Here is a 25,637-nt window from a genome sequence, read left to right as displayed (position 1 = left end):
GGCTGCTGCTAGTCACCTTTCACAGCCCCCCCCCCCCCCCCCACACACCCACACACACACACCCACACACACACAGAGACACAGAGATACACACACACACACACCCACACACACACACACACACACACCCACACACACACACACACACACACAACACACACACACACACACACACACACACACACACACACACACCCACACACACACACACACACAGAGACACACAGATACACACACACACAGAGACACAGAGATACACACACACACAGAGACACACAGAGACACACAGAGACACACAGACCACACACACACACACACATACACACACCCCCATAGCCCCCTCCCACACACACACACACACACAATGTAATGTCACGACTGCAAGAGACTTAACTCACGCAGGGTGGTGAAGGAACCATCTATAAACCCACACCACGTTATCTTGTCCCCCGTGGTTCCAAATGCACCATTTCCAGAATTTGGGCTCAAATTTGCAAACGGGCGATGATGATGATAATGTTTTTGTTTTTTAAACAACCCCCCCCCCCCCTCCCCCCCAAACATCTCCCCCACCCCCCCCCAAACATCTCCACGTTTGTCCATCGGTGGCTGGGGAAGATAGACTATCGTTTACACGCTGTAGGGTTTTAAACATGTTCTGTTAAATCTCTAGACAGCGGCTCACGTCTCTCCTCTCACGCCTCGTTGTATAACGTTTTACACCATTCCCCATTTCCCACACTGTGGGAAACTATAGGTGTCAAAGTCCACATCTTCTCGTTGCAGTACTAATTGAACATTGTGTGTGTGTGTGTGTGTGTGTGTGTGTGTGTGTGTGTGCATGTGTGTGTGTGTGTGTGTGTGTGTGTGTGTATGTGTGTGTGTGTGTGTGTGTGTATGTGTATGTGTGTGTGTGTGTGTGTGTGTGTGCATGTGTGTGTGTGTGTATGTGTGTGTGCATGTGTGTGTGTATGTGTGTGTGCATGTGTGTGTGTGTGTGTGTGTGTGTGTGTGTGTGTGTGTGTGTGCGTGTGTCCCCACACATACACACACACACACATTCTCCACCCACCCACCCATCCCACGACTGCCTTAAAAAATGCATTTACTGAAACAATTAGATCTTTTTTTTTTACATGGAGGTTGTCAAGGAACTGCAGGTGCTGCAGGTCTTAGACAAACACGGAGTGCTGGAGGAACTCAGCGTCAGTGGAGGGGATTTGGGTCAGAGACCACACGGTACGATACGATAGAACTTTATGTATCCCGGCCTAGGGAAATTGATCAGCCAATAGTCATACAAACACAACAAGAAACCATGAAATGTAAGAAAATAACTGCAGATGCTGGTACAAATCGAAGGTATTTATTTCACAAAATGTTGGAGTAACTCAGCAGGTCAGGCAGCATCTGTGGAGAGAAGGAATGGGTCGAGACCCTTCTTCAGAGAGACATTCTAGCCTTAGAGGGAGTACAGAGAAGGTTCACCAGATTGATCCCTGGGATGGCAGGACTTTCATATGAAGAAAGACTGGATAGACTGGGCTTGTACTCGCTGGAATTTAGAAGACTGAGGGGGGATCTTATAGAAACATATAAAATTCTTAAGGGGTTGGAGAGGCTAGATGCGGGAAGATTGTTCCCGATGTTGGGGAAGTCCAGAACCAGGGGTCACAGCTTAAGGATAAGGGGGAAGTCTTCTTCAGACTTCGATTTTTTTTTTTAAGTGCAAGGCAACTTTGAGAAAGTTGAATAACAGTGACCCCTAAAAAAAAATTTAAAGACGTCACAAAATTCAAAGGATTCCGAGATAAGGTGGGTTTTTAAAAAAAAAATTAAGGTGATATAATGCTATCTTTAGAGGAAAATTTGACCAGTCTTAAATTCTCACTGTAAAACACAAAGTGTCTCTCAGTGGACCAGGCAGCATCTGTGGAGGGAATATGGACAGAGGATGTTTCTTCAGTCTGAATTGTTGTTCTGCCTCCACAGATGCTGCCTGATCCGCTGAGTGCCTCCAGCACTTTTGTGTTTTACAATGAGAATTTAAAACTGGTAAAACTTTCCTCTAAAGATAGCATTTATCACCTTAAATCCCCCCAAAAAAACCCCCACCTTATCTCGGAATCCTTTGAATTTTGTGACGTCTTTAGATATTTTTTTAGGGGACAGTATTATTCAACTGGCAGTATTTATTTTGTTCAATCTTTGTTCAATCTTAAGGGGTTGGACAGGCTAGGATTGTTCCCGATAGACAATAGATAATAGACAATAGGTGCAGGAGTAGGCCATTCAGCCCTTCGAGCCAGCACCGCCATTCAATGCGATCATGGCTGATCACTCTCAATCAGTACCCCGTTCCTGCCTTCTCCCCATACCCCCTCACTCCGCTATCCTTAAGAGCTCTATCCAGCTCTCTCTTGAAAGCCTCCAACGAACTGGCCTCCACTGCCTTCTGAGGCAGAGAATTCCACACCTTCACCACTCTCTGACTGAAAAAGTTCTTCCTCATCTCCGTTCTAAATGGCCTACCCCTTATTCTTAAACTGTGGCCCCTTGTTCTGGACTCCCCCAACATTGGGAACATGTTTCCTGCCTCTAATGTGTCCAATCCCCTAATTATCTTATATGTTTCAATAAGATCCCCCCTCATCCTTCTAAATTCCAGTGTATACAAGCCCAATCGCTCCAGCCTTTCAACATACGACAGTCCCGCCATTCCGGGAATTAACCTGGAACGCCCTCCATAGCAAGAATATCCTTCCTCAAATTTGGAGACCAAAACTGCACACAGTACTCCAGGTGCGGTCTCACCAGGGCCCGGTACAACTGTAGAAGGACCTCTTTGCTCCTATACTCAACTCCTCTTGTTACGAAGGCCAACATTCCATTGGCTTTCTTCACTGCCTGCTGTACCTGCATGCTTCCTTTCATTGACTGATGCACTAGGACACCCAGATCTCGTTGAACTCCCTCTCCTCCTAACTTGACACCATTCAGATAATAATCTGCCTTTCTATTCTTACTTCCAAAGTGAATAACCTCACACTTATCTACATTAAACTGCATCTGCCATGTATCCGCCCACTCACACAACCTGTCCAAGTCACCCTGCAGCCTTATTGCATCTTCCTCACAATTCACACTACCCCCCAGCTTAGTATCATCTGCAAATTTGCTAATGGTACTTTTAATCCCTTCGTCTAAGTCATTAATGTACATCGTAAATAGCTGGGGTCCCAGCACCGAACCTTGCGGTACCCCACTGGTCACTGCCTGCCATTCCGAAAGGGATCCATTTATCCCCACTCTTTGCTTTCTGTCTGTCAACCAATTTTCTATCCATGTCAGTACCCTACCCCCAATACCATGTGCCCTAATTTTGCCCACTAATCTCCTATGTGGGACCTTGTCGAAGGCTTTCTGAAAGTCGAGGTACACCACATCCACTGACTCTCCCCTGTCAATTTTCCTAGTTACATCCTCAAAAAATTCCAGTAGATTTGTCAAGCATGATTTCCCCTTCGTAAATCCATGCTGACTCGGAATGATCCCGTTACTGCTGTCCAAATGCTCAGCAATTTCGTCTTTTATAATTGACTCCAGCATCTTCCCCACCACTGATGTCAGACTAACTGGTCTATAATTACCCGTTTTCTCTCTCCCTCCTTTCTTAAAAAGTGGGATAACATTTGCTATCCTCCAATCCACAGGAACTGATCCTGAATCTATAGAACATTGAAAAATGATCTCCAATGCTTCCACTATTTCTAGAGCCACCTCCTTAAGTATGTTGGGGAAGTCCAGAACAAGGGGTCACAGTTTAAGGATAAGGGGGAAGTCTTTTAGGACCAAGATGAGAACGTTTTTTTTCACACAGACAGTGGTGAATCTGTGGAATTCTCTGCCACAGAAGGTAGTTGAGGCCAGTTCATTGGCTATATTTAAGAGGGAGTTAGATGTGGCCCTTGTGGATCAGGGGGTATGGAGAGAAGGCAGGTACGGGATACTGAGTTGGATGATCAGCCATGATCATATTGAATGGCGGTGCAGGCTCGAAGGGCCGAATGGTCTACTCCTGCACCTATTTTCTATGTTTCTATGTTTTTACCCAATTGGTGGTGGGCTTATGGAACGAGCTGCCGGAGGAGGCAGTTGAGGCAAGGACTGTCACAGCATTAAAAAAAAACCATTTGGACAAGTACATGGATAGGACAGGTTTGGAGGGATATGGGCCAAATGTAGGCAGGTGAGACTCATGTAGATGGGGCATGTTGGCCGGTGTGGGCAAGTTGGGCCGAAGGGCCTGTTTCCACACTGTATCACTCTGTGACACACAGCAGCCAAAAGAATAACTTTTAGCATTTTTAATTATTTGGGGTTAATGTTGAATAACAAACCTAAACCTAACCAGGGACGGCACGGTGGCGCAGCGGTAGAGTTGCTGCCTTACAGCGCCAGAGACCCGGGTTCCATCCCGACTACGGGTGCTGTCTGTACGGAGTTTGTACGTTCTCCCCGTGACCTGCGAGGGTTTTGTCCAAGACTTTTGTTTTCCTCCCACATTCCAAAGACACTCAGGTTTGTCGGTTAATTGGCTTGGTATATTTGTTAAAAAATGTCCCTAGTGTGTGTGTGTGTAGGACAGTGTTAGTGTGCGGGGATCGCTGGTCGGCGCGGACTCGGTGGGCCGAAGGGCCTGTTTCCGCGCTGTATCTCTAAACTAAACTAAAACAAAACCAATCTTGCACTTGACTCTCGTAGTTTCCGAGCAAATTTTGCTTGTGATGGGGTTGGGGTGGGTGTAGGAAGTCACCTGACAGTGAGAGACTTAGACGTGAGGAGCCAACAGTCCATGTGCCGGGATATTTACCTGGGTCATAAGGTCATAAATGATAGGAGCAGGATTAGGCCATTCGGCCCGTCACGTCTACTCCGCCATTCAAACACGGCTGATCTATCTCTCCCTCCTAACCCCATTCTCCTGCCTTCTCCCCGTAACCTCTGACACCTGTACTAATCAAGAATCTGTATAAGAAAATAACTGCAGATGCTGGTACAAATCGATTTATTCACAAAATGCTGGAGTAACTCAGCAGGTCGGGCAGCATCTCGGGAGAGAAGGAATGGGTGACGTTTCGGGTCGAGACCCTTCTTCAGACTGATGTCAGGGGGGCGGGACAAAGGAAGGATATAGGTGGAGACAGGAAGATAGAGGGAGAACTGGGAAGGGGGAGGGGAAGAGAGGGACAGAGGAACTATCTAAAGTTTGAGAAGTCGATGTTCATACCGCTGGGCTGCAAGAGAAACGTCACCCATTCCTTCTCTCCCGAGATGCTGCCTGACCTGCTGAGTTACTCCAGCATTTTGTGAATAAATACCTTCGATTTGTACCAGCATCTGCAGTTATTTTCTTAGTCTTAGTTCAGTTGAGTTTAGAGATACAACGTGGAAACAGGTTATTCGGCCACCGAGTCCTCGCCGATCAAACGACCCCCGCACACTAGCATTATCTTACACGCGGTCACGGGGAGAACGTACAAACCCCGTGCAGACAGCACCTGTAGTCAGGATTGAACTGGGTCTCCGGCGCTGTAAGGCTGCAACTCTACCGCTGCGCCACCGTTAATATTAATTCTCTCCATTAATTTTTAATATTTTTGAGAGTGAAACCAGATTCTGTCAATCCCATGAATTTCCTAGTGTGCGGGTAGAACTGCTGATGCAGGTTTATACTGAAGATAGACACAAAAAGCTGGAGTAACTCAGTGGGTCAGGCAGCATCTCTGGAGAAAAAGGTCTGATGAAGGGTCTTGACCCAAAACGTCACCTATTTCCTTTTTTCCAGAGATGCCGTCTGACCCGCTGAGTTACTCCAGGTTTTTGTGTTTATCCCTGCCCTTCCTTCTGAGTTAATGTCAATCTACTCACTGAATATTCCCCACGGCACTACCCCCCACCCCCTGTCTACTGATGATACATTTTATCAAGCAACTGAACCATCTTACCAACAACTAGAGTTCTGGGCACCATATTATTGGAAAGATGTTGCCAAGCTGGAAAGGGCACAGAGAAGATTTACGAGGATGTCGCCAGGACTAGAGGGTGTGAGCTATAGGGAGAGGTTGAGTAGGCTGGGTCTCTATTCCTTGGAGCGCAGGAGGATGAGGGGAGATCTTATAGAGGTGTACAAAATCATGAGAGGAATAGATCGGGTAGATGCACAGAGTCTCTTGCCTAGAGTAGGTTACAATCGAGGTGTCAGGGGGGCGGGACAAAGGAAGGATATAGGTGGAGACAGGAAGATAGAGGGAGAACTGGGAAGAGGGAGGGGAAGAGAGGGACAGAGGAACTATCTAAAGTTTGAGAAGTCGATGTTCATACCACTGGGCTGCAAGCTGCCCAGGCGAAAAAAAGGTGCTGTTCCTCCAATTTCTGGTGGGCCTCACTATGGCACTGGAGGAGGCCCATGACAGAAAGGTCAGACTGGGAGTGGGAGGGGGAGTTGAAGTGCTCGGCCACCGGGAGATCAGTTTGGCCAACGCGGACCGAGCGCTGGTGTTGAGCAAAGCGATCGCCGAGCCTGCGCTTGGTTTCGCCGATGTAAATAAGTTGACATCTGGAGCAGCGGATGCAATAGATGAGGTTGGAGGAGGTGCAGGTGAACCTCAGTGTCACCTGGAAAGACTGTTTGGGTCCTTGGATGGAATTGAGGGGGGAGGTAAAGGGACAGGTGATCGGTGATATATATTCATCTTTTAGTTTAGTTTAGTTTGGCCGACTCCTGCACCTACTTTTCTGTGTTTCTATTCCCAACGGTGGAACAGGCGGAGGACGATGGCTGACTTTAGTGTCTTTGAGGAGAAGCTTGTGTGGTCCTGAGATCCTGAGAGCGATGCCGTCTGGAGCCACGCTCCTGGTAGGGTCACCCATGGCGGTAAGGTCGAGGGGGAGGTCCCTGACAAAGAGCAATCCGACCAAGACCCCAACGGTGGAACAGACGGAGGGAGGATGATGGCTGACTTTTGTGGAGCGTCACAACGGCTGGGAAGGCGGATGGATGAAGGCCGCAGTGGGCAGGTGCTACAGGTGGGAAGGTAGACACTCCCGCCCCCACGAGTCTCGGGCAGACGAGGCTCGCCAACCTGGGAAGGCAGTCCATCTAGGAGAGGGACAACTCTGATCTAAAACCTCCACTGCCTTGTGGCCATATCCAGTCACGGAAAAGGCTCCAGGAGAGAACCTCAAGAACAATCCGGAGTCGGAGTCCCTGAGGCAGTCGGTCGTTGTCCACAACCTCGTTCTGGCAGCTCCTGCGATGGCGCTGGTGCCAAACTGTAACGGCTCTGCTGTTCCTTTGGATCGATCAGTGACGTGGAGAAGGGGGGACGTGCTGCATGGGCAACAGCCTGTCCTTCGTGTGACATCGCCCAGGCTTGGCATCCGACCGCACATCCACGCTGCTCTAGCCCAGGCTTGGAGCAAGCAGCCAACACCCAGGATGCATCACCCATGGTCAGCCATGACCGAGGGGGGGGCTTAGAATATTATGTTGTCAACAGTTTAATAGAAATGGGGTTAAGAGGCAGGAACTGAATTGATTGGAAGATTAGCTCAGAGAAAGCATGCGGGATAGACAATAGGTGCAGGAGGAGGCCATTCAGCCCTTCGAGCCAGCACCGCCATTCAATGTGATCATGGCTGATCACTCTCAATCAGTACCCCGTTCCTGCCTTCTCCCCATACCCCCTGACTCCGCTATCCTTTAGAGCTCTATCTAGCTCTCTCTTAAAAGCATTCAGAGAATTGGCCTCCACTGCCTTCTGAGGCAGAGAATTCCACAGATTCACAACTCTCTGACTGAAAAAGCTTTTCCTCATCTCCATTCTAAATGGCTTACCCCTTATTCTTAAACTGTGGCCCCTGGTTCTGGACTCCCCCAACATTGGGAACATGTTTCCTGCCTCTAACGTGTCCAACACCTTAATAATCTTATACGTTTCGATAAGATCCCCTCTCATCCTTCTAAATTCCAGTGTATACAAGCCTAGTCGCTCCAGTCTTTCAACATATGACAGTCCCGCCTTTCCGGGAATTAACCTAGTAAACCTACGCTGCACGCCCTCAATAGCAAGAATATCCTTCCTCAAATTTGGAGACCAAAACTGTACACAGTACTCCAGGTGCGGTCTCACTAGGGCCCTGTACAACTGCAGAAGGACCTCTTTTCTCCTATACTCAACTCCTCTTGTTATGAAGGTCAACATTCCATTGGCTTTCTTCACTGCCTGCTGTACCTGCATGCTTCCTTTCAGTGATTGATGCACTAGGACACCCAGATCTCGTTGTACGTCCCCTTTTCCTAACTTGACACCATTCAGATAATAATCTGCCTTCCTATTCTTACCACCAAAGTGGATAACCTCACACTTATCCACATTAAACTGCATCTGCCATGCATCTGCCCACTCACACAACCTGTCCAAGTCACCCTGCAACCTCATAGCATCTTCCTCACAGTTCACACTGCCCGCCAGCTTTGAGTCATCTGCAAATTTGCTAATGTCACTTTTAATCCCTTCATCCAAGTCATTAATGTATATTGTAAATAGCTGCGGTCCCAGCACCGAGCCTTGCGGTACCCCACTGGTCACTGCCTGCCATTCTTAAAGGGACCCATTTATCCCCACTCTTTGCTTTCTGTCCGTCAACCAATTTTCTATCCATGTCAGTACCCTACCTCCGATACCATGTGCTCTAATTTTGCCCACTAATCTCCTATGTGGGACCTTGTCGAAGGCTTATTGAAAGTCAAGGTCTACCACACCGATTCAATTCGTCTGCCATTTCCTTGTTCCCCATAATAAATTCCCCAGCTTCTGCCTCCAAGGGACCCACATTTGCCTTGACTATTTTTTTCCTCTTCATGTACCTAAAAAAGCTTTTGCTATCCTCCTTTATATTATTGGCTAGTTTACCCTCGTACCTCATCTTTTCTCCCCGTATTGCCTTTTTAGTTATCTTCTGTTGCTCTTTAAAAGAGTCCCAATCCTCTGGCTTCCCACTCTTCTTTGCTATGTTATACTTATTCTCTTTTATTTTTATGCTGTCCTTGACTTCCCTTGTCAGCCATGGATGCCTCTTACTCCCCTTAGAATCTTTCCTTCTCTTTGGGATAAATTGATCTTGCAACTTCTGCAATATTCCCAGGAATACCTGCCATTGCTGTTCCACCGTCTTCCCTGCGAGGGCCTCCTTCCAGTCAACTCTGACCAGCTCCTGCCTCTGTAATCCCCTTTGCTATACTGTAATACTGACACTTCCGATTTTCCCTTCTCCCTCTCAATTTGTAGATTAAAACTTATCATATTATGATCACTGCCTCCTAATGGCTCTTTTACCTTGAGTTCCCTTATCAAATCAGGTTCATTACTCAACACTAAATCCAGAATTGCCTTCTCCCTAGTAGGCTCCAGTACAAGCTGTTCTAAGAATCCATCTCAGAGGCACTCCACAAACTCTCTTTCCTGGGGTCCATTACCAACCTGATTTTCCCAGTCTACCTGCGTTTAAATCTCCCATAACCACTGTAGCATTACATTTGCGACATGCCAATTTTAGCTCTTGATTCAACTTGCACCCTATGTCGAGGCTACTGTTTGGGGGCCTATAGATAACTCCCATTAGGGTCTTTTTACCCTTACAATTCCTCATCTCTATCCATACTGATTCTACATCTCCTGATTCTATGTCACCCCTTGCAAGGGAGTGAATATCATTCCTTACCAACAGAGCGACCCCACCCCCTCTTCCCACCTGTCTGCCTTTTCTATACGTTGTGTACCCCTGAATATTCAGCTCCCAGCCCTGGTCCTCTTGTAGCCATGTCTCAGTGATTCCCACAACATCATACTTGCCAATGTCTAACTGAGCCTCAAGCTCATCCACTTTATTTTTTATACTACGCGCATTTAAATACAACACTTTAACTTCGGTATTCACCTCCCCTCTCACACCGGTCGGTCACCATTGGCCCTGACCTTACTCTCATATCCCATCTAGAACTTCCCTTCCCATTTATTCTAGAGTCCTTTGCAATTTCTCCTGTATTCGCTTCCCCTTTAACTCCATCTTCATATTCCCAGTTTGTCAACCCCTCCCCCCCACTACTTAGTTTAAACCCACACTTGTAGCACTAGCAAACCTGCCTGCCAGAATGTTGGTCCCCCTGCTGTTAAGGTGCAACCCGTCCCTTTTTGTACAGGTCACCCCTACCCCAAAAGAGATCCCAGTGGTCTAGAAATCTAAATCCCTGCTCCCTGCACCAGCCCCTCAGCCATACATTCATATCCCCGATCTCTCTGTTCCTGCCCTCACCAGCACGAGGTACTGGAAGCAATCCAGAGATAGCCACCCTCGATGTCCTACTTCTCAGTCTTCTTCCCAACTCTCTAAACTCACGTTGCAGTATCTCCTTCCTCTTCATCCCGATGTCGTTCGTGCCCACATGCACAACTACTTCCGGTTGATCGCCTTCCCTCGCTAGGATGTTCTGAAGCCGGTCCATGATGTCTTGAACCCTGGCACCAGGGAGGCAACAGACCATCCTCGAGTCCCGCCTGTCGCCACAGAATCTACTGTCTGTACCTCGGACAATGGAATCACCCACAACTATGGCTCTTCCTGACTTCGGTCTCCCCGGACGAGTCTCCTTGCCTGGGTTAGAGCCACCGACCTGTCCGCCGCTCGGACTGGAAGCGTCTTCTGCCCCGACAGCTCTCAAGAGGGTGTACCTGTTTGCAATAGGCACAGCCACCGGGGTCTCCTGTAGTCCACGTTCGCTCCCCCCTGAAACGGTCTCCCACCTTCGCTCGACCTGGACCCTTGGCGTGACAGCCTCACAGGTAGGTCCTGTCCAGGAACCTCTCGCATTCCCGGATGGCCCTGAGGTCATCCAACTCCGCCACACGTCCATTCAGGAGCTGCACCCGGACACAGTTCTTGCAGGTATAGCTCCCAGAAGCTCCAGCGGTGTCCCTACCTTCCCACATCCTGCAGGAAACACACTGCGCCAACTTGTCTGCCATTACTTTAGCGTCAAAAATCAAATCAGGTTCCAAAGCAAGTGTATCCTCCTCACCTCATCCTCCTCCCTGAAGACTCGCAGCCAAAGACTCGCACTTTTCCTCACTGGGCACTTCCAAGCCTTGTTTACATCAGTCATTAAATTAACTAATTGGCCAATTTACCAAGCTTCTAATTTAATTGCTGTAATTCACACTTACTTTCTTTTAGCCAACGGTGGTCCTTGTTTCTGCTGCTGTTCTCCCGACCTTTACTGACTGACTGCTAGCGTCCCTTTGGTGCTCTTTTGTTAAATGGTCTTTTACCTGTAATTCACACTTACTTTCTTTCAGCCAACGGTGGTCCTTGTTTCTGCTGCTGTTCTCCCGACCTTTACTGACTGACTGCTAGCGTCCCTTTGGCGCTCTTTTGTTAAACGGACTTTTACCTGTAATTCACACTTACTTCCTTTCAGCCAACGGTGGTCCTTGTTTCTGCTGCTGCTATCCCGACCTTTACTGACTGATGTGGGAACAAAATGATGCTGGGTCACACCAAGGGCAATGATAAAATATCACTTTGTCCCGCCCAGTGCTTAGAAATGACAAAGGGTTTCCCAACATTTTGTTTAGCATTGACACAAATATATATTTGCATAATTGGAAACTTTTATATGAGTTTCGTTTAGTTTATTGTCACGTGTACCGAGGTACAGTGAAAAGCTTTTTGTCGCGTGCTACCCAGTCAGCAGGAAGACTATACATGATTACAATCGAGCCGTCCACAGTGTACAGATACAGGATGAAGGGTATAATGTTTAGTGCAAGATAAAGTCCAACGTAGTACCATTAAAGATAATTCGCAGACCTGCAATGAGGGAGATAGCTGCTCAGGACCACTGACCTCTTATCTATGGGACATCTATTGGGGGCACTTGATTTGTTTTACTCTTGGGCAGATGATATGCAGTTACTGTGTTGAGGTATATGGGCGGCACGGTGGCGCAGCGGTAGAGTTGCTGCCTCACAGCGCCAAAGACATGGGTTCGATCCCGACTATTGGTGCTGTCTGCACGGAGTTTGTACGTTCTCCCCGTGACCTGCGTGGGTTTTCTCCGGGTGCACGGGTTTCCTCCCACACTCCAAGGACGTGCAGGTCTGTAGGTTAATTGGCTTGGTATCATTGTAAAATTGTCCCTAATGCGTGTGGGATAGCATGAGTGTGCGGGGATCGCTGGTCAGCGAGGACTCCGTGGGCCAAAGGGCCTGTTTCCGTGCGGTATTTTACTTTAGTTTAGAGATATAGACTGGAAACAGGCCCTTCGGCCCACCGGGTTCGCGCCGACCAGCGATCCCCGCACATTAACACTATCCTACACACACTGGGGATAATTTTTACATTTAACAAGCCAATTAACCTACATACCTGTACGTCTTTGGAGTGTGGGTGGAAACCGAAGATCTCAGAGAAAACCCACGCAGGTCACGTGGGGAACGTACAAACTCCGTACAGACAGCACCCGTAGTCGGGATCGAACCTGGGTCTCCGGCGCTGCATTGCTGTAAGGCAGCAACTCTACCGCTGCGCCACCCACATCTCAAAACTAAACTAAACATAACTGGCATTCAAATCATTTTGAACCTAAACTGGGTTTATTTACCTCTTTAAAACTTAGGAATGAATGAAAAATAATTCAAATGTAGCACTATCAGTGTATTTTCTATTCTTGCCTTTTCTGTTCGACACCAATCTGAATACGTTTTAGGAAATTAAAGCTCGGATTATTCTTGCTAGTGACTATTATTCTGAGGCAAAAATTGTAAAAAGTTCCAAGAAGTTTGTTTTTAACTACAAAAAAACTGTGATAGCAGGATGATTATTTCACAAGTTCATAAGTTATCAGAGCAGAATTAGGCCATTCGGCCCATCAAGTCTACTCCTACCATTCAATCATGGCTGATCTATCTCTCCCTCTCAACCCCATTCTCCTGCGTTCTCCACATGACCCCTGACACCCGTACTAATCACGAATCTGTCAATCCCTGCCTTAAAATTATCCATCGACTTGGCCTCCACAGCCGTCTGTGGCAATGAATACCACAGATTCACCACCCTCTGACTAAAGAAATTCCTCCGCATCTCCTTTCTAAAGGAACGCCCTTTTTATTCTAAGGCTGTGCCCTCTGGTCCTAGACTCTCCCACTAGTGGAACCATCCTCTCCACATCTGCTCTATCCAGGCCTTTCACTATTCGGTTTTCTATAAAATAGTACTCCAACCAGTCATTGACTTCTCAGTTTTGTTTGTTTAATTATAATGGGGTACAGAAACTATAAAATCGTATTAAAGAATCAAGAGAACATTGATTAAGGTTCGTGATCTTCTACCTTGTAATTTGACAGACAATATAAATATAAAACACCTTCACCAAATCTCTCTTTCTATATATAATATATATATTTAAACAAAACTAATACATGATTTTTCAGCAAACCTACTATCGCTAACTCTATAAGCAGCAGGGCGATCATTCAATATAAAACAGCCATTTATTGGCGGTATCTACCAGCAAATAGGATTCTCTTTTAAAATCTATATACCCGAGTTGCAAAATTTAGATAATTTCTCCAATGTTTTGACATTGCACTTTGTTTCCTTGTGGAAGCAGCAATTCTCGTACCAGTTAGTTTTATCAGAGGTACGTTGAAAGCAGTTATTGAATACATTTTGGTAATACCTACACATACAATACCATAATGGATATGTTGTCAAAGCTATTTGTTTTAGAGGGGTAAATGGCTTGCTGGAGAAGAATTCCTCAAGATGGCTGATAACACAAAATTGCATTCCCAGAAACAAATATATTCTTAGCAAGTCTGCAAGTTTTACACAATCACACAGCCCTTAGTATAATTGATACGCCTTAAAACATCTTTTTGTGTTAAATGACGGGTATGGTATCGATACATATTTACAGACAATTTTTCATGACGATATTTTCAACATTACTATTTTTGAGAGCAAGTTTGCTTTCTGTTTTATATGATGCTTCTGTCAATATGGAAAAAAAAAAGTGTTTAAATGTACAACATCAGAATAACATCATTTGGCAATAACATTTTAAAATAGTTTTTCAACACAGATTTGGCCCTCTCTTCAAAGCGTTTTACAAAGAAATAAAATGGTGCATTTTAGCGACCCTCACGGTTTGCTACAAGCAGCATTCTTAACGATGATTATTTAATGTTACATTTAAAGACACATTATCATAAATTAATTGCCTCTGCTCAGTGTTTCACTAGCCAAGTGGGAAATGTTTTGAATTTCAACTTTTAACCCAATAACACCGTTCACTTAAACGGAAAGTGGTTCTGAATCTCTGGTCGAGAGTGATGCGTATTTTTATATCTGACTTGCTGGCTGGACTACAAGGATCTTACTCCAGTCCAAACCTCTGTAAATAATGTTCACCATGTTATTATTATTTGTTATTGATCAGAAGTAGTCCCTCTGCAGTCCTACACCAGTGCATTAATTATGTGCTTAGAATATTAATTTGAGTCCCTGGTTCCATTGTTTCTCAATTATTTTCTCATGTTTGGTACAATATATTAATTTCTTTTTGGATCAATTTTCTCGCTATTTAGTTTGAAGTCTTTTTTGGCCAAGTACTTTTTTTTTTAGAAACATATCTTTTAACGTTCTTAAAAGTTTTTTTTTTTCTTCTGTATCCGACAAAAAACCTGATAAAGATTTAGAGATAGATCTAGCATCGAAGAAAGATACAAAAAGCCGGAGTAACTCAGCGGGACAGCCAGCATCTCTGGAGAGAAGGTTCTCCAGAGATGCTGCCTGTTCCGCTGGGTTACTCCAGCTTTTTGTGTCTTTCTTCAGTTTAAACCAGCGTCTGCAGTTCCTTCTTACATAGATCTAGAATAGTACTGAATGCTGGAAAATAGCCGAATTATTTCAAATTCATTTAGTAAAAAGTTAGGAGATTTTCTTAAAATGACATTTTTAAAACATTTTAGGCAATAAAATGATGACGAACAGCAACATTCCTAATTTAACAATAACATGCAGTAATCCATTGTAAATTACGAGCTAGTTACTTATGCTGGACCATATAATGAGATCTGTAACAGGAGGGAATGGTTACATTAGTGGTGAATTAGGTTTCGATGCTGGTATTGATATATAGTGCGTAAAACTGATGCTTTGTTGATTTTTCTGGATGTGGTGTCTATTGTCCTTGATGTAGAGAATAGTGAACCACCTCCCTGAAACCGTTTTACTTTTATAACCAATTATGATCAATATTTTGTCTTGTAGTTTAATTTGTTTTAATTTTTTTAGAGACACAGCGCGGAAACAGGCCCTTCGGCCCTCCGAGTCCGCTCCGATCAGGCATCACCGCACACTAGCACTAGGGAGAAATCACAATCTTTACCGAAGCCAATCAACCTACAAACCTGCACGTCTTTGGAGTGTGGGAGGAAACCGGAGCACCCGGAGAAAACCCACGCAGGTCACGGGGGGAGAGCGGACAAACTCCGTACAGACAGCGCCCTGTGCCAGGATTGAACCCGGGTCCCTGGCGCTGTAAGGCAGCAACACTACCGCTGCGCCACCGTGCCACCCCGTGTACTTGAAGGGTCCAAAGATTTGGCGAATAATTTTCACGTGCAAGATCTTTCTTGTTGCCTGGACACCCCAAATCGTGAGTAATATTATATCCCTATAATTTAATTATAGTTAACAAAGAGTTCTACAGCCAGACCAGCAACGGTGTGTGTGTTTATCTATAGTCTAGAGATACAGCATGGAAACAGGCCCTTCAGCCCACCATGGTCATGCCGATCATCGATCACCCATCCGCAGTAGTTTTATGCTGTCTCACTTTTCCCATCCACTCCCTGCACACGAGGGGCAATTTTACAGAGGGCCAATTAACCTGCAGACCCGCACGTCTTTGGGTTGAGTGAGGCAGGTCGAGGAAGCCCACGCGGTCACGGAGGACCTGCAAACTCCACACAGACAGCTGCCAAGGTCGGGATCAAACCAGGGTCTCTGGCGCTGTGAGGCAGCAGCTCTACCGTGCCATCCCAAAATATCAAGCCCAAATATATGGGTAAAAGTGCTGGAGTAACTCAGCGGGTCAGGCAGCATCTGTGGAGGGAACGGACAGGCGACATTTCGGGGACGGTACCCTTATTCAGATTGAATGTCTATATTTGGCAATGTTTGCACATTTAGACACTGGTGATCACATTGGATAAAAAGACTTCTACGCAGATCACAAGGTAGTTGCAGTTGTCACCTTTCCACTCCTATGCATTTTACAGGTGCTCCCGCCTTGCGATGTTTCGACTTTGCCATGGTGCAAACGGCAGCGAACCGTAGCGAGCTGGTCACGTGATCGTGAGTATCACGGTGCATTTCGACTGACGATATTTTCTGTTTCTGACGGGCTTCTCGGAACCTGAGCCCCATCGTAGGTCGAGCGGGCACCTGCGTTGATGGTTCTTTGACTTTCCACCACCCCATCCCCTTACCTGCCACGCTGGAAGGGTCCCGACCCAAAACGTCGCCCATCCTTTTCTCTCAAGAGATGCCATGCCTCCTGACCCGCTGAGTTACTCCAGCACTTTGGCGTTTATCTTCGGTACAAACGGCAGGCAGCATCTGCGTTCCCTTCCCGCACACACCTGCTTCACCGGAGTTACCGTTTTAACAATCTAACAGCCGCTAATCAAACCGAACGAAATGGCGACACTGGCTTTACGGACTGCCTTAAACAGACGATGGTGACGGAAATAACATTACTTGAACACGTATTAAATAGAATTAACAATCTTTAAAGTGCTCTTGACATTAAAGCCACTCGTATCAGTGTTACGTAGGTTCTTTGATACCGATAATAGATGGCTACAAAAGAAGATTTGTGAGGTAAGAGGAGATGGCGAAGTTGTTGTTTGGGGTCGGTGGGTTTGGACGTGGTCATTTATTGTGTGCGTGACTGATGTACCGCCTCAGTCGGTTCCTGGGGAGTTCAGACCACTGTCGCTGGTCGACGAGCCATTTCTGCTTCCAGCTTCACCATCTGCCGCATCTCTTTTGCCTGAGGAAGGGAGCACAGTTATTCTCAGGCTGCCGTTTCTCAAATGACAAAATATGAACAAAAGTGTTTTAAACTACTGTACACATTGTGTTGTATTTATTTTCTAGGATGCACTAACAACATCAGGCTAAGGGACTGTCGATGAAAAACTAGCCTCTCGGCTAACTCGAGTACATTTACATTTGTTTAAATGTCAATTAGTGTACATTGTCCCTTTTTCAAATAAATTATTATATTATTATTAAAAATAAGGTAAGTAGAAACATGAAAACATAGAAAATAGGTGCAGGAGTAGGCCATTCGGCCCTTCGAGCCAGCACCGCCATTCAATATGATCATGGCTGATCGTCCACGATCAGTTCCCCGTTCCTGCTTTCTCCCTGTATCCCTTGATTCCGTTAGCCCTGATAGCTAAATCTAACTCTCTCTCTTGAAAACATCCAGTGAATTGGCCTCCACTGCCTTCTGTGGCAGAGAATTCACAACCCTCTGGATGAAAACGTTTTTCCTCATCTCAGTCCTAAATGGAAGGAACTGCAGATGCTGGTTTGATCCGAAGGTACGGACACAAAATGCTGGAGTAACTCAACAGGACAGGCAGCATCTCTGGAGAGAAGGAATGGATGACATTTCGGGTTGAGACCCTTCTTCAGTCTGAGAGTCACGTGAAAAGATACTTTCAGTCTGAAGAAGGGACTCGACACAAAATTAAGTGCGTCTTTTTTAAATTGGCAAAAAGTGCGGGTTTTTGATTTAGTGATGCTACTGTGAAGCAAATTCTTTTTAGCCCAAGGAGTTCACAATCAGGTGGTTCACCACAACCAGAGAGCAGTGCTGAACTACTATCGACCTCATTGGTGACCCTCAGATTATCCTTGATCGGACTTTGCTGGCTTTACCTTGCACTAAACGTTATTCTCTTATCATGTATCTGTACACTGTAAATGGCTCGATTGTAAACATGTATTGTCTTTCTGCTGACTGGTTAGCACGACACAAAAGCTTTTCACTGTACCTCGGTACACGTGACAATAAACTAAGCAGAACAATATTGGAACACAAAGTGCTGGAGTAACTCAGCGGGTCAGGCAGCATCTGTGTAGAACATGGATAGGTGACTTTTCGGGTCGAGACCCTTCTTCAGACTGCCAGAGGTCAGTTATGCTTGGGCTGTTGTTTTAAAAAGTGCAAAATGATGAGTCACAGAGTCATAGAGCATGGAAACAGGCCCTTCAGCCCAACTTGCCCATGTCAGCCATCATATCCCATCTACACTCGTCCCACCTGCCTGTGTTTGGCCCGTATCCCTCTAAACGTATCTAGATTTTTTTAGATTTAGAGATACAGCGCAGAAATAGGCCCTTCGGCCCACCGGGTCCGCGCCGCCCAGCGATCCCCGCACACTAACACTATCCTACACCCACTAGGGACAATTTTTACATTTGCCCAGCCAATTAACCTACATACCTGTACGTCTTTGGAGTGTGGGAGGAAACCGAAGATCTCGGAGAAAACCCACACAGGTCACGGGGAGAACGTACAAACTCCGTACAGACGGCGCCCATAGTCAGGATCAAACTTGAGTCTCCGGCGCTGCATTCGCTGTAAGGCAGCAACTCTACCGCTGCGCCACCGTGCCACCCGTATCCTATCCATACACCCGTCTAAATGTTTCTTAAATGTTGCAATGGTAAGCAAAAGGTGAGAGAGGAAAGATTTAATAGCAACCAGAGGGGCAACCTTTTCACTCAGAGGGTGGTGGGTGTATGGAATGAGCTGCCAGAGGAGGTAGTTGAGGCAGGGACTATAACAGCATCTAAAAGACAGAGATATCACAAAATGCTGGAGTAACTCAGCAGGTCAGGCAGCATCTCAGGAGATGCTCTCCAGAGATGCTGCCTGACCTGCTGAGTTACTCCAGCATTTTGTGATACCTTTGATTTGTACCAGCATCTGCAGTTATTTTCCTACACTAAAAGACGCAGGTAGGTATGTTCTGTACATAGGGAAGGTTTCGAGCAAGGGTTCCCAACCTGGGGTAAATTTTGGGGGTAAATTTTGAGCAAAATGATAATGTTAAAAACAGTATTTTTACATCTCCCCTTTGTCGGTTGCTTTATTATGGTAGAAGTGTAAACTGAAACCACTGAACAAAACAGGGTGAGGATAAATTTACTTTCGAAAAGTTGCCGGGGTAAACGGGACGAAAAAAGTTGGGAACCCCTGCTTTAGAGGGATATGGGTCACATGCGGGCAAATGGGACTAGTTTAAACGGGGATAGACCACAAAATGCTGGAGTAACTCAGCGGGACAGGCAGCATCTCAGGAGAGAAGGAATGGGCGACGTTTCGGGTCGAGACCCTTCTTCAGACTGGTGTCAGGGGAGGGGGAGACACATAGAGAAGGAAGCGTGAGGTGTGTAAACAGGACAAAGGGAATGGAGATCAAGGAAACTATAGAATAGATGATTATTGGCTGGGAGAAGGTTACAACAAAACAAACAGAGATAGAATGTAATCAGAGGCAGTAAGACTGGTCGGAGAACTGGGAAGGGGGAGGGATGGAGAGAGAGGGAAAGCAAGGGCTACTTGAAGTTAGAGAAGTCAATGTTCATATTGTTGGGGTGTAAGCTGCCCAAGTGAAATATGAGGTGCTGTTCCTCCAATTTGCGCTCTGACAAGAGTTAAAATGGGGCATCTTGGTTAGCGTAGACAAGTTGGGCCGAAGGGCCTGTTTCCGTGCTGTATGACTCTATTTATGCCTCTATAAAAGTAAGTGCTTCTTTAGTAATTGGTAAACACTGCAGGTTTTAGATAGTAATGCTATTATCTTTTTAGCCCAAGAAGTTCCTTGTATTAAGAGAGACACAATGCCGGAGTACCTCAGCGGGTCAGGCATCATCTATGGGGAACATGGATAGATGATGTTTCGGGTCGGGACCCTTCTTCAGACTGCCAGAGTGGTTATTCTTGGGCTCTCGTTTTGAAATCGTGAAATAGAAAGAGTATAAGTGCTTCTTTTGAAATTGGCAAACGGTGCAAAGAGTTTTCCTTGCAGCAACAACACTTAGCCCAGACTGCAGCCTTTGTCTCATTGACTTAGGTAGAAGTCTGGCCTGACCCAGCTAGGTTACACCAGCACTTTGTGTTCTAATTCATGAAATGCAACTGTGGCCCAGCGGTAGAGTTGCTGCCTCACAACGTCAGAGACTCGGGTTCGATCCTGACTACGATCCAGAGTTGGTACGTTCTCCCCGTGACCTGCGTGGGATTTCTCCGGATGCTCCGATTTCCTTCCCCACTCCAAAGGGATACATGTTTGTAGGTTAATTGGCTTCTCCAAATTGTCCCTAGTGTGTAGGATAGAGCTAGTGAGCGGGGATCGCTGGTCGGCGTGGACTCAGTGGGCCATAGGGCCTGTTTCCACACTGTATCTCTAAAGTCTAAAGAAGTCCCTAGTGTGTGTAGGATAGTGTTAGTGTGCGGGGATCGCTGGTCGGCGCGGACTCGGTGGGCCAAAGGGGCTGTTTCCGTGCTGTATCCTAAACTAAATATCATGTCTATTTGATTATCCCATCGTTTAAGAAACAGTTGGACAGGTACATGGATGGGACAGGTATGGAGGGTCATGGACCAAGTGCAAAAAAGTGGGACTAGGGTAGCTGGGACATTGTTGGCTGGTGTGGGCGAGTTGGGCCGAAGGGCCTGTTTCCACACTGTATCAATCTATGACTCTATGTCCCCCCATCAGAAAGTAACGCCAGTTAGATGTTTTGGGGAACAAAATAGGGTAGTCAGAAGAAAGCTGGGTGGTGAAATGAATCGTTACAAAAAAGTTATTCTCCAACAATAACCATTAAACAAACCAACCATAATGAAACTCGATGATGTAACGTTGTTCATTATCTACAGAAAATATTATTTTGACAAGGAACTACAGATGCTGGTTAGCTCGGATGTAACATACATAGATACGATCAGTTCAAACTCAAGGACAAGGTAGAGCAAGGGGGTGGATACAGAGTGCAGAATATAGTTTATTTTCGTTTAGAAGTGGAGCACAGAAACAGGCCCTTCGGCCCACCCTATCCACACTGACCAGCGATCCCTGCACACTAGCACAATCCTATACACTAGGGACAATTTATAATGTTTAACTGCAGACGTCAATCAACTCCAGTCTGAAGAAGGCTCTCAACTCGAAATGTCACCCATTCCTTCTCTCCAGAGATGTTGCCTGGCCCGCTGAGATACTCCAGCATTTTGTGTCTAACTTCAGTTTAAACCAGCATCTGCAGTTCCTTCCCTATCCCGACAAACCTGCACGTCTTTGGAGTGTGGGGTGGGGGGGGAGGGGAGACCAGAGCTCCTGGTGATGGGCCGAATGGCCTAATTCTACTCCCCATCACTAATGACCTTATGACGACCTTCATCACTTCTCGCCTACACCAGACCTTTGCTCTTTTGGTTCCTCCGTACAATATTGTGCCACTTTAAATTATTTTATCTAGGACAGATTTTAGCGTAAACTTCATCATCTTCTCATCTAAAGTACCAATAATTACAGTCGTTTCCATCAAATAACTAAATTTGTATCTAGGTCAGAAAAAAAAATTTAAAAAAGAAAAATGGCATGTTAGACTAGCGTGGAAGTGTATTACATAATAAGGCGTTTGGAGAAATTACATAAAAGATAATGATGTATCTATTGGGTGTTGAAGCTTTATCTATTTCCATGATGCTATGATTCATTTTAACCACTTTAATTCCTGAGAACCATTTGAAAATATCCCTGTTACCATGGTATAGTTGAATTATTCTGGCATCGAGCATTCTGGCAACTATGTCTCAAGGTAGGTCTGTTAAACATGAAAATAGAATGTAAAGGTACAAATATTGTTCCTTCTGTGTTAACCGTTCCAGACTTGCGTCTTGAGTTCTTCCCATGGCTTATAAATTAAAGCAGCAGGTTTAAAACCGTTGGAATATTCAGCGTGTCATGGAACTCGTTATCTCGGTTAGATGCAGCTTGTGAAGTGAGTTGTTTGTGCTTTCTTGCGTAATTAAACAGAAAAAAAGCATGGGGACTATTGTGTGCGTTGCTGTGAAGTTAAGATGTGCAGGTTGAATTCTTTGTTCGGTTGCATCCTGTAGTCTTGTCCTCAGCTTGGTGAGAATGTAGACTCAAAAAACTGCAGATGCTGGTGTACAAAATAAAAAGAGACAGAGTGCTGGAGTAACTCAGCTGGTCAGGCGGCGTCTCTGGAGAACGTGGACAGGCGACGTTTCGGGTCGGGAGCCTTCTTCTGAAGAAGAGCCCTGACCCGAATCGTCACCTATCCGTGTTCTCCAGAGATGCTGCCTGACCCGCTGAGTTACTCCAGCACTCTGTGAAACGTCACCTATCCACGTTCTCCAGAGATGCTGCCTGACCCGCTGAGTTACTCCAGCACTCTGTGAAACGTCACCTATCCGTGTTCTCCAGAGATGCTGCCTGACCCGCTGAGTTACTCCAGCACTTTGTGTTTTTCTCATTGAGAATGTGCTGGATATCAAACTCTGTGCAGCAATGGGAGGGAGGAAGACAACACATGAAATGTCATTGCGATATAACATGACAAGGAGAGGGGAGAACAGAACAGTACTGTGTGCAGGTTTGGTCTCCAAATTTGAGGAAGGATATTCTTGCTATTGAAGGCGTGCAGCGTAGGTTTACTAGGTTAATACCCGGAATGGCGGGACTGTCCTATGTTGAAAGACTAGAGCGTCTAGGCTTGTATACACTGGAATTTAGAAGGATGAGAGGAGATCTTATCGAAACATATAAGATTATTAAGGGGTTGGACACATTGGAGGCAGGAAACATGTTCCCAATGTTGGGGGAGTCCAGAACCAGGGGCCACAGTTTAAGAATAAGGGGTAGGCCATTTAGAACGGAGATGAGGCGAAACCTTTTTCAGTCAGAGAGTTGTAAATCTGTGGAATTCTCTGCCTCAGAAGGCAGTGGAGACCAATTCTCTGAATGCATTCAAGAGAGAGCTAGATAGAGCTCTTAAGGATAGCGGAGTCAGGGGGTATGGGGAATTAACCTAGTAAACCTACGCTGCACGCCCTCAATAGCAAGAATATCGTTCCTCAAATTTGGAGACCAAAACTGCACCCAGTACTCCAGGTGCGGTCTCACTAGGGCCCTGTACAACTGGTACAGATCTTCTGATCCTACGATGAGGAGGAAATTGATGTTCGTTTCATTGACAAGATCAATAGTTTCTACTGGTAAACCAGAGTGGCAACAAACTAGGAATAGTGAACTAGAAATAATTACCACAAACAGAGAGCGGTCCTGAACTACTATTGGACGATCTTTGATCGGACGTTATCTTGCACTAAACGTTATTCCCTTATCACGTATCTGCACACTGTGAATGCCTCGACTGTAATCATGTATTGTCTTTCTGCTGACTGGTTAGCACGCAACAAATGCCTTTCGCTTCAGTATAGATTATTGTCACGTGTACCGAGGTACAGTGAAAAGCTTTTGTCATGTGCTAACCAGTCAGCAGAAAGACAATACGTGATTACAATCGAGCCTGGACAGCGTATAGATACATGATAAGGGAATAACGTTCAGTGCAAGGTAAAGCCAGCAAAGTCCGATCACAGATAGTCTGAGGGTCACCAATGAGGTAGATAGTAGTTCAGCACTGCTCTCTGGTTGTGGTAGGATGGTTCAGTTGCCTGTACCTCGGTACAGGTTCACCAGATTGATCCCTGGGATGGCAGGACTTTCATATGAAGAAAGACTGGATAGACTAGGCTTATACTCGCTGGAATTTAAAAGACTGAGGGGGGATCTTATAGAGACATATAAAATTCTTAAGGGGTTGGAGAGGCTAGATGCGGGAAGATTGTTCCCGATGTTGGGGAAGTCCAGAGCCAGGGGTCACAGCTTAAGGATAAGGGGGAAGTCTCTTAGGACCGAGATGAAAAAACATTTCTTCACACAGAGAGTGGTGAATCTGTGGAATTCTCTGCCACAGAAGGTAGTTGAGGCCAGTTCATTGGCGATATTTAAGAGGGAGTTAGATGTGGCCCTTGTGGCTAAAGGGATCAGGGGGTATGGAGAGAAGGCAGGTACAGGATACTGAGTTGGATGATCAGCCATGATCATATTGAATGGCGGTGCAGGCTCGAAGGGCCGAATGGCCTACTCCTGCACCTATTTTCTATGTTTCTATGTTTCTATGGTACACGTGACAATAAACTAAACCGAACAGAACTGATATTGTGAGAGGGGATTCCAAAACAGAATCCTACGAGCCAAATTTTAATCAACGCTAATTTACTGATATGGCAATATATTTCATACTACTTGAAATAGACTTTATATGGACATTAAGGGAATGCCATTAGCAGCTTTCCCAAAAGAAGCATATCTTTCCTGCGTTATGTTTAACGATCATTGCTTTTTATTTCTTGTGGCGCCGATCACGGGCTGAAAATTGCTGAGACCAATCTGTGTGAATAAGATAAAATGTGCTTTCCTGGGTGTGATGAATGCATTAAACTGGCACCTGATTGATTGTTTGTGACTTTAGATATTTCGTGGGGGAGGAACAATGGGTGATTTAATGCGTAGATGACTGTGCTGGGGCGGGAGTGGGCGGACGGATCCAAAACTTACTCATTTTAAAGCTCAGCGATGACAAGAGGTGGCAGAAGCTGCTGCCCCCCCTCTCAGCCTTCACCTCCCTCCCACCCCTGACGCTGGGAAGCCGACACCATCCACTCTAGCACTTTGTGGAGAAGCTGCCCGCCACTCCAACATTTTGTGTCCGTCTTTGGTGCAAAGGGACGGCGGTCACGGTGGCGCAGCGGTAGAGTTGCTGCCTCGCAGCAAATGCAGCGCCGGAGACCCGGGTTCCATCCCGACTACGGGTGCTGCCTGTACGGAGTTTGCACGTTCTGAGGGGTAACCTTTTCACACAAAGGGTGGTGGGTGTATGGAACGAGCTGCCAGAGGAGGTAGTTGAGGCTGGGACTATCCCAATGTTTAAAAAACATTTGGACGGGTTTGGAGGGATATGGACCAAACGCAGGCAGGTGGGGCTAGTGTAGTTGGGACATGTTGGCCTGTGTGGGCAAGTTGGGCCGAAGGGCCTGTTTCCACAATGTATCACTCTATGACACTACGTCCATCTAAGTAAAGACAAATTAAAGTTCTTGATGTAGAAATCTTTCAAAGTTCAAATTAGTTAATCATTGTGATCAAAACCTGAAACATCGTTGATCTAAAACGACGACCAGTTAGTGATAAACCCTTTACCATTGCAACTGGTATCCGAAGAAATGACCTCCACAAATGCAGTCATTCTATGATTCTATGTATCACAGCTCTGCCCAGGACAGGAAGGCTCTGCGGAGAGTAGTGCGTTCGGCTGAACGCACCATG

At 46.0% G+C, this 25,637-nt stretch overlaps 1 protein-coding gene across 7 annotated transcripts in view; it reads right to left on the bottom strand.

Moving 5' to 3' along the window:
* Positions 1-13,016: 13,016 nt before the first annotated feature.
* plcb4a (phospholipase C, beta 4a) overlaps positions 13,017-25,637 on the bottom strand; it is a 420,446-nt gene continuing 407,825 nt past the window's right edge. For 4 of the 7 annotated variants that reach the window (XM_078405622.1, XM_078405625.1, XM_078405623.1 and 1 more), the window contains one exon: positions 13,018-17,185. In XM_078405622.1, coding sequence (XP_078261748.1) covers positions 17,097-17,185 — 89 coding nt within the window. In that variant the 3' untranslated portion in view covers positions 13,018-17,096. Of the gene's footprint in view, positions 17,186-25,637 lie in introns of all 7 variants that reach the window. The other 3 variants (XM_078405626.1, XM_078405627.1, XM_078405629.1) reach the window with 2 other exon arrangements.

Source organism: Rhinoraja longicauda, chromosome 9, assembly GCF_053455715.1.
Source record: "Rhinoraja longicauda isolate Sanriku21f chromosome 9, sRhiLon1.1, whole genome shotgun sequence".
Classification (NCBI taxonomy): Eukaryota; Metazoa; Chordata; class Chondrichthyes; order Rajiformes; family Arhynchobatidae; genus Rhinoraja; species Rhinoraja longicauda.
The sequence above is the reverse complement of the archived record's forward strand: the minus strand, read 5'-3'. Positions and strand labels throughout refer to the sequence as shown.